The following is a 10383-nucleotide window of genomic DNA, read 5'->3' on the forward strand; positions in this document are numbered from 1 at the left end:
CCTATTGGGAACAGGCCGTTTGAGACGGTGCATTCAGACCATATAGGACCATTCTAAACAACGAATAGGGGCTGCAGGTATGTCTTGGTATATGTGAACAGCTTCACTAAGTTTGTTTTATTTTATGCTGTAGTTGGAACCAGTGCTGAAGAGACCGTGCGGTGTGTGCAACGTCTTGTTGGAATGTATGGGCTACCAAATGGCTCGTGACCGACCGAGGTACCAGTTTCACAGTGCACTGCTTTGCCACCTACTGCGAAGAGCAAGGGATAACCCATGTGCTGGCATCGTCGATATATCTATAATTATCTCATTTCATTTTTTAGTTTATGCTGAGTGAACATTTTTTATTGTTATTTATGGAAAACAAAAATTGAAATCGATTAATACATATTTATATAAACAATTGAAAAATAGCTAAAATATTTTGAAAAAGTGATGTAAAATATTATATCATTGATTAGACAAACATTTTGTAAAAATGTAAGGTATTAACGGTAATATGTTTTTTTGAGTTAAACAATAAAACAAAACCGATATCGTCAAAAACTGGTTTAACCTACCTAAAAATCCCTTAATTTTTTTTGTTTTTCTCATTATTTAAAAAAAAATATTTTATATATTTTTAAGCCAGTAAATACAATCTTAAATTAAAAAAAAAATGTAGTCACGGTGAATCGTGTAGTGTTACGAATATTTTTAAAAATCACCCATGGTGGCCAAATAAACAAACTTGTGTATCTTTTACATCTATTTGTAGAAAACAATTATTTCCAACGAACGTAAAAATTGGAAAAATTCAATCATGTGGAAGGAACTGATCTTCTGTTTAATTGTGACAGCAATTTTCGTATTGGTGCTTCTCATCTTGTATATAGATTACATGCAAGGTGACAAAGTAACTAAGTCCCGATGGTCTAGACTACAGAAGTTATGGGACGAAGGTGCGTTTAAAAATGAACCATTGAAAGTGTCCAAGGATGTTATATATGCTATGATACAAAGGGGAATTTACTCGTTAAATTCCAACGTTGAGTCAGAGGAGAATTTTGGTGAGGTGCTCTTGTGGACACGTGAGATGCTTGAAAAGTCGTCATCCAAACTAGAGCAAAATCACGAGAATGTTGGGAAGTTTAAGAAAATGGTGAACGATTTTGTTGAAAAGGTGGAGAAAAGTATTGAAGAATATGAGGTCAGTGTTTTTATTTTATAAATATTAGGTATTATTGTTTACAATACACACTTTATACTGACAGGGGTATATGAAATTCAGATCCCCAAATAGGCCTTTTTTAAAGTTTTATAAAATAGTGTTTTTAGTGTTAGCGCGTTACAAGGAAACATAAAAATAAAATTTATTATGTAGGTACTATAACTGTTTGATTCGAGGGCATAATTTCAACTTTTTGAAAGGAATGCTAACAATAATGTAGGTAGGTCAAACAAATATTCAGCAGACCAATATATATATATTGTATATATCAGAGGTGGCCAAACCGCGGCTCGCGTCATAGACTTTTGCGGCTCGCATCTTAACGTAACATTAGACGTAAATTAACGTAAGAGCCCAAAAAAAAAAAGGTCACATAATAAACAATAATATGACCTTTTTTTTTTTTTACATCTTGGCTCTTCAATTTGTATTAATATTAAGCGAGTCTCTTCTCGCTGGCCACCCCTGGTATATATTGTACTATAGTTATAACAAAAAAATGTTTTTCTTCCTACGCTTGAAAATTAGAGTCTTTATATTTTAAATGCAATAATATGAATATGAATATAGTATACCTAATAATATGAAGTTTTGTAGTTTTGTACTTAAATTAAAATAGTTTTAGACACTATAATTGTACCTAATTATAATAAATTATCTATATTGTGTTATTTATTCTTTTAATGTCCTGCAGAGTTCAAATTTTTTTTGCCCCCCCCCCCCCCCCCCCCCCACAAAAAATTATGTATACGTGACTGAATACTGAATACATATGCCTGCTGTAATATATGTTAACTTCTCCAGGGAAATAACGTCAAAAATCTAGCCGCCGGACCGGGAATCGAACCCAAGTCTCTCGCTTGCCGGGCGATTGGTCTACCACTGAACTACACGACCGTATAGATCCGTGACGCTATCTCCCCTAGTTAACGGGAGTTTACATATATTATGTAAGGTAATGGGTGTACCTACCTGAAAACAGTATAATGAGAGAGTTGTCAGTTGACAGTCTGATTGAATATAGATAGAAGTGGATAATTTTAGGGGTGTAAACAGTGTTTTCCTCATCACCGTCACAGAAAGTAGTATTGTGGTTAATTATTTTGAAAACCGTATTTCAATATAATATTATATATACATCGTCGTAGGAACACTGTGCTTACTAACTACTAAGTATAAAATAAAAACAATGTTAATTATATTGTTTAAAGTATATTTTAAAACTTTTATAATATATATTATATAATATAATATTATAACCTGTATACCTAATATAATATTATTGTCACTCGTGTTCACATAATTACATGTATGCAATATGTATCTATTATATTTTCTATGCATCAGATTTAATTATTATATTAATACAAAGGATAATCTATGCAAATTGAATAACGAGTTGGAACTGATTACTGAGACGCATCAATTCATAAAAAAGGAGATACAAAAACAATTGTGCCAGGCAAAGCAGCAAATCGCAACCGCAGCAAGCGACAACTGCAACCGCTCCTGGGTACCGCCAGTGCCATCCATTCGATGCCCAATAATTGCAGACGCCCAAGCTGAGGATGATTTCCTGACCATATTAGATCAATTTGAGGAGGCAAGAGGAATTCCATAATAATCATTTCTAAGACTAACAGCAAATAGAACTGCAGGAAAATTACATATAAGTGACACAAAAATATTTAACTTTCGTATTATGTGTAGCTTTAAATCAAAAATATGGATGTACAATTACTTCATGCTTATACTCTACTCTCGAGAATAATGATAAAAATGAATCAACCTTATTTTATTTTTAATTAATTATTATCTATGATTATATTATATTCTAAACTTAACGTTAAATAGATAGATCTTAATAACTGTTGTGACTGACTATTCCGATGACAAAGTTAGACTATCAATAAATAATGACAAAGCAAATTTATAATCTCATGTAACCTCTTGATAATTTGTTTTGCGTATAAAACACACCGTGGCTTAATGTTATTCATCCTGTCCCATTAAGGATTATGTTGAGCGGATCCTCACTATTACCTTTAATAGCTGTGGTTTCATTTACTGCTACGTACAACCATATATTCATATGATCTAAACGGCTAAAATAGAATTAGTAATTTTTACGTATTGAACTTAACATACAGTAAACAGTATCTTCCTTTAAACATGACAGAGTATTAACCACACAGTTTGTATTTGTCGAACTATATATACACATGATTTTCGAGCAATAAAAATATGTGTCGATCCATTTACAGTATCCTAACTGTGATTCTGTTAGAGGGATAAAATATTCACGATTTGAGCTGAGTGCTAACACAGAAAGCACAAATGTATAAATAGAAGATGTCTGGCCCGGTTGCCGAACAGGGAATGGTATGATCTTTTGTATAAATATAATCGTGTTGCTTGCGAGTAAAATAGAAACTTAAGTAACCTGAATACATTTTGTAATACTAAACTTCTCTAATGGGAAAGTTAAATTTGAGCCAATGGGGAGATTAAATTGAATTTCTCGCAACTGATCCACATATTGTTGATAAGTCATGAGACTAGGACGAGCTTGCCCGTGAATTGCAGAATTCACGATATGCAGGAGTTTCTGTATACCAAATGCTTGTAGGGTGAGCAGTAAGCTTAAACTTATCTCTTGCTCACTGCGCATTTCTCGAGCGTCTAGTTCCGATAGAGCTGAAAGCGACTTTCCCAGTTTTTCATTTAGACGAGTGACGAAGTCCTCCATATTCTTTCGTTCTTTAAAAATTGTTGTCAAAGTTGAGTTTATATCGGTAACCGTGGCTCGTACAATTTTGGTCTGTTCTTCTAGAATGTTCAAAGTGTTAGTTCTAGCATTACTCAATTCCGAGATTGTGGAGTTTAAGAATTCGGCATCTTCGTCCAATCACACGGAAAATAGTACTTTGGAAACTCTGCCGGCTGCATCGAAAATACCTCTTATTACCCTTGTTATTTGGTAATTTGAGTCTAAAGATCCTAGAATTTCTTCCTTAACTTGTTTGATTTGATGAAAAATAGATGTTGTGCTGGATCGCAACTTGAAAGAACTGACGATTGGTGCTCCCAAATATACTTATTGCAAAATGTTTCTAATTGCTTATGGAAAGCGACGATATCATTGTGATTAGTGTCTAAAGCAGAAATATTTAGGAACTCGACAAGTTTGAATTCGTTGATTACTAAATGTACGGTACTCATAGGTCTATACAGGATTCCTGATTGAGGTACTGGATCTATAGCGTATCATGTTTTTATAAACACTAAGTTAGACTGAATGAAAAGTGTTGATCTGTAAAAGTTTTTTATTTTTTTTTTTATTCTTACTTTTTTTATTGTAATATTTATAAATACAGATATTTACAAATGTAAGTAGCTTTTATTAGTTATTATTCTATGAAAGGTTTAATAAGGTTTTTATGTATTTTTGACTTCTTTTTACCCCTGAGGATGGTTACATTATCATTACAATTTAGTTCTAAAACTTCGTAAGGACCAAACCATTTTAGGCACTGAGTTTAACTTTTCTCGCTTTGTCTTGTAGCAGAATCCGATCTCTTACATGAATGTCAATGGAATGGGCAGTTTAGTCGTAGTTGAGCTTAGTTTTTTTTTTTTAATTAGGCGTTCTTGAGTGATCTGGTGGGATTCCCTTAAATTTGTTTTAGCTCTGTTTGGTAGTTATCATAATTATAACGGGCTTCTCTGGGGCTTTGGCCAGTGTAGTAGGCACTAACAAAGTCTTGCCATAATAACTCATAAGGTTGTTTATCCGTAGAGTTATATACCGATGATTTATACAGGGGTGGATAGGCCCATGGGGAAAAAGGGATTTTCCCTGTGGGCCCCCGTCTATGTTTATGTTGAGGGGCTCACTCGGGTCTACACTTTGTTTTTTTGCAGAATAAAATATTATTCTCTACATCGTGTTTTAAACAATATAATAATAACATGGCAAGTCAATAATTAAAATTTTTATATTAAATAAATAATAATAATTAATTTTTATTATAAATTTTATTTCCTCATATGCCGTTTCCCCAGCCCCTCACCAAACTAAAAATACATTTTTGCACGAAATATTTTATTTATATGTAAAGGTGTTAGATTGAATATCTATGCGAGCGAAGTGACCAAATTTTTTTTTCAGTTTGAGGGCCCCTTCAAACATTTCCCTGTAACATAAATACTACCAATCCACCCCTGGATTTATACACAAACATTGCATATGGACGTACGAATCCCAGCTTTGTTGGTTGACATCTACATTGTGTCGAAGGTATTCTCCAAGGGTTCTACGGCTTCGTTCAAGTGATGCGTTCGCTTTTGAATGGTTAGGTACTAAGGTAACATAGTAGGTATCGATACAAGGTATATTATGATATTAATTTGAAATTACATTATGGTGATGAGTGTGCAACTTATCAACCTGGGAAATATCATATTTCTTTTATAGTTAAAGACCACTACTAACGTTTTTTCTGCTTAAAAAGTGTCTTTCAAAACTTTGAAACAAAAAAAAGATTAAAAACATAGGTAGGCATATATGTTAAAATAACAAATTGTAATTTGAATAATAACAATAGGTAGGTAGTTTAATTGAAATTAGTGCCTGTTTATATAGTTTATACATAAACGAATATTTTTTGATACTTAATATTATTATATTAACGTTATAAATTGCGTAGGTATGATTAAAGAATAACATATTTGCGCTGTTTTTTCAAATAAACCAATGAAAACTGCGTATTGGTATACGACGCTGAAGCTCTAGTTGGTTTCGTATTACGCGTATACTTTTTTCGGACTTCGATACGAGCCGGTACGTAACTATTCCATATCGATACGTATCAAATTTTTCTTCTTGAAAATCTTTAATATGATCCACGGATTAAGATATACTGGACTGGTATCGACAAGGTTGGGGGGTAGTAGAGGGACGGTCCTCAAATGTTTCGACACCGCCACTCCCCCATCCTAATACGGTGGTGTATTTACGGGGGTGATTTGGGGAATCAATCCCCCACTTGGTCTTTTTTTTTATGATTTTAGAAAATAAGTATATATATTTAGACACTAAATTGTGTTTAGAATTTACTATATTAATGTATTTTCAGTTTAGTAAATAGAGTTAAAAAAATTAGTTAAAAAGTAATTATTTGTCTGTTATTACACCACTGAAACTCCGTTATGTCGCAGCAAAGTTGAGTTCGTGCGATTTCTATCCGTTCCGGTTCCAGTATAGAAAATTAATTTAAGAGTCCCGGTGCCAGTTTTTCAATTTTTCCACATTTCTATAAAATTTGAAAATTCAATTTTATATTTTAGTTGCTACCTCAATTATAAGACTTCTCCACTAATCTACTACCCGATAACTATTTAGGGGTGGTCGTTAGGGTGTATTTTATCGAAAAAAATTACTTTACGGGAATAACTCTCAAGCTTTATAGAATTGTCGGATTTCGATAATTTTTTTTTTGTTAGAAAGAGAACAATTTTTCACAGGGCGGATTGAACTTCGATTTTTGATTACAATGCTAAAAACAAAAAATAATTAAGAATTAAAAACATGTAAAAATTTTAAAATTCAAAAGCTTATTATAGAACTCGTAAATAGGATATTGTAAATCAAACTTCAATGCGCCCTGTAAGAAGTTTTCCTCTTTCTAACAAAAAAAAAATTATCAAAATCTGATCACTCTACGAGGCGTGAGAGTTTTTCCTGTAAGGCATGTTTTGGAGCAATAAAACCGGTCGCGCGCAGGCCCCTTAATAGTTTAAGTTAGGGTTCTAGTTAAAACAAGTATTAAACAATTACAAAAATGTATATATTTTATTTATTCTTTATGTTTTATATACATATAGATACATTAAAAATATTTAAATAATTTAACATTGAAAACCCGTTTTTTTAATTTAAAAATAAGGGTTCCGGTTCCGGTTATTTGAAAATATTGAAATTCGGTTCCGGTTCGGTTCCGGTTCTCAATATTTTAAGGGTTTTTGGGTTCCAGAACCGGTTCTTTTCGGTTCGGTTCCAGTCCCTGATTTTTGAGAAAAAATAGCATCGGCACCGGATATCATAGTAGCCAGTATCATTCGGGCATTCGGCATAATATAATAACGTTATATTATTTTTTTTAACACGTATATAAATTGTAATACCCATGTATACAAAATACACTATATTACTATAGTGTATTAGTGTATCTATTTTGCGAATATTCGAAGTAAAATGTATATTAGATTTTAATAATAACATATAAGTATATTTTGTTCCTCGCCTTGCAACGGCTCTGATGTTGTTTTACTATATACCAAGTACCTATGTTTACATTACTCTTCTTTGTTAAAAACATTAAAATCCGATAGTTACGTAGGCAGACATAAATATAAATATTATTATATGATAATATGGTTGTGTTGACATTTTAAACATTAAATTGTAATTTAGGTATATAGCACTCTGTAGAACATAGTCAACAGGTAATATTATCATACTGTATAATAGATATTATAATATACCTATATGCTGTGTCTGTTATACATATATATAGTTAAACGTTTATAACGGAATAGCAAAATTAATGCTGAGATGACAAATTACAATCTCGGGTGTGGCAATTCGTAATATTATATAGCTATAGGATTATTTTGCATATAGTTTGTAGTGTAGTCGGCATATGTGACTTATTGCCGCTGTACGTTAGTGCGTTGTATACCATTATTATACTTCCATTATTTATTGTTGTTCAATAGTTCATGGTATTGTAATTTGTTTACTAATTTAAGTTTTAACGTGAACGTGATTTGATTACTTTCATAATATCTTCCATTAAACAGGTTAAAAGGAATATAATTTTAAATAATATATAGTAGGTATTATAATTAAAGTGGTCCGTGCAAAACCAGATAATTCCGTACTTTAAAACTTTTCAAAAAATTAAAAAAAAAACTATTTTAATTTTTAGAGCTATCTTATATTTTTACCAAAACTTAGAACCAATTCATTATAATATCATATTTCCTATATGGGTTGTCGGATCTGTCTCGTTTGTGTAAAAATGTAGGTACTAGTATTTTTTTTCTTTGTCAATATAATAATATCTAGGCTGCATTTTTGATGGAAATGGATTTGTCTTATGTTTGCTCTGACCCATTTAGTTATTAAACTGATAAAACCATAAATAAATAAAACGTAATAAATTGCATGTTTTGTTTGTCAATATTAATATTATAATTTCTTAAAATTATGGGGTAGCCATTATACACTACCTACTAATATGCTATACAAATTCTATAACAATATTGTGTAGCTTATTCTGATTTTCTACTGCTAAAATACTAATTCAACATTTTATCCATTAAAAAATACATTAAAATCACGGGGAGTAAATAATATTTGTCATTAATATAGATATTATACGATGTCAAAGTCAATAACTATTTTTCTAATCAACTTTTTTAAAACAATTTAGTAAGTACCTAGCTACAATATTTATTATTTAGATAGAATTGTATTTGAAAATTTTAATATTAAAATGTTTATGATTAGACTAAAATAGTTTACAAAACTATACTCTAAAATATTATCAGCTGTATTTAAAGTTGTAAGTTCATATGTAGAAATTGTAACATTTATTGTATCGGTCATTGGAAAGTAAAATTTAATAATTACCATACGTTTTTAAAAATAAGGCTCAGAGTATCTTATTTTCGTGTATTTGTGTGTTTACGTAGATATTAATGTAGGTAGGTACTTTCTATAGTAATAAAGGTACATATTTCCTAACTATTTAAAATCCTGTGAATTTGATCTGCTGTATGGTAGTTGTAGGTGTCGAATGTACATCGTCATTGTAATGGACGTGTTAAATTTAAATGCAATGTTAAATAAATACATAGTACTTATATGAATTCGTTTCTGAGATGAGATGTTCAACAATCAGTGTTCATTTCAAATGCTATTTTATATAATAATTCTATTGCTATTATAAAGTTATTTTTCTAATAATGACTGATACTAATTTTTAGTGATTTATACAATGCTGTTTCGTGCAATAAACCTAAGGAATTGGTTAGGTTTTAAGTAATTCATTAATTTGAGGAAAATAACTAAAATTGTTTCATTTTCACTCGAAAAATTTGTTGCTTGTTTAATATAAATTTTATTAGATTCTGAGTGGAGCGATGATTGTAATGATTTTACAATGATATGTATTTTTTATTTTTTTATTAATTTTAGATTCTGAGTGGAACGATGAATGTATTAATTTTACAATGATGTGTGTTTTATTTTTATTTTTTTTAATTTTTAATTTTTTTTTTTGTGTCTGTCATCACCTTTTAGGACAGTAGAAGTGTTTCGATTTTCTTCAACAGTATCTTTTCTGATAGGAAAGTGAATCTAGTTGGTACTTTGGGGGTCAAAAGGAAGAAAATTGATTTTGGTTTTTGGTGTAATTTTAAAACAAATGACCGTAGATACATGAAATTTTCACTGGTTGTTTATATTTCCATTTTCTATACATGATACAATTTTCAAAATATTTTGATTTGTTTTGAACTGTTTAGGAATGTTTTCAGTTACCAATATTATTCGTTTTTTTTTTCTATGAATGTCAATAAAACTTTATTTATTGAGTAAAAATACTTGAAAATTTAATACAAGGCTCCTAATATATAGTTACAATGATATTTGAAAAATATTAAAAATCCTTTGTCACAGTTTTTTTTAATAAGCATTTAAAGTTAAAAAATAGACAAAATATTGAAAAATCACGAAAATTAGCTAATTATGTTTAGTTAAGAATTCGTAAAAATTTTTCTTTTTAAATCTAAGATTTGAAAATGTAATACAAGATTCCTCATAATATTATCTATCTTTATCAAAAAAAAATGTCTACAAAAAAGCCAAGTTTAATTTTTATGAGCGTTTGAAATTCATATTTTTACAACATTTGATATTTACTCGATTTCTCATGTGACGATTTTCTTATTTAATTGTAATTAAAAAACGAATGATTGTAGAAACTTGAAAATTTCACTGAATGTTTATATTAGCATTTTATATATACGATAAAATTTTGAAAATAATTTGATTCTTTTTGAGATGTTTACGGACATTGTAAGTTTTCAATTTTTTCTAT

General features: G+C 30.3%; 2 protein-coding genes across 2 annotated transcripts in view; both read left to right on the plus strand.

Moving 5' to 3' along the window:
* The first annotated feature begins 558 nt into the window (after positions 1 to 558).
* On the plus strand, positions 559 to 3071 carry LOC100575174. The gene is made up of 2 exons (XM_003245702.4): positions 559 to 1192; positions 2586 to 3071. The coding sequence occupies exons 1-2, from the start codon at positions 806 to 808 to the stop codon at positions 2832 to 2834; spliced, it is 636 nt and encodes a 211-aa protein (XP_003245750.1). The 5' UTR covers positions 559 to 805; the 3' UTR covers positions 2835 to 3071.
* Positions 3072 to 8691: 5620 nt separating this feature from the next.
* LOC100294629 (domeless 1) overlaps positions 8692 to 10383 on the plus strand; it is a 21898-nt gene continuing 20206 nt past the window's right edge. Inside the window, exon 1 of the mRNA XM_029485225.1 lies at positions 8692 to 8711. The gene's annotated coding sequence lies outside the window, so the exon portion shown is untranslated. The remainder of the gene's footprint in view (positions 8712 to 10383) is intronic.

This window comes from Acyrthosiphon pisum, chromosome X (assembly GCF_005508785.2).
Source record: "Acyrthosiphon pisum isolate AL4f chromosome X, pea_aphid_22Mar2018_4r6ur, whole genome shotgun sequence".
NCBI classification, from domain to species: Eukaryota; Metazoa; Arthropoda; class Insecta; order Hemiptera; family Aphididae; genus Acyrthosiphon; species Acyrthosiphon pisum.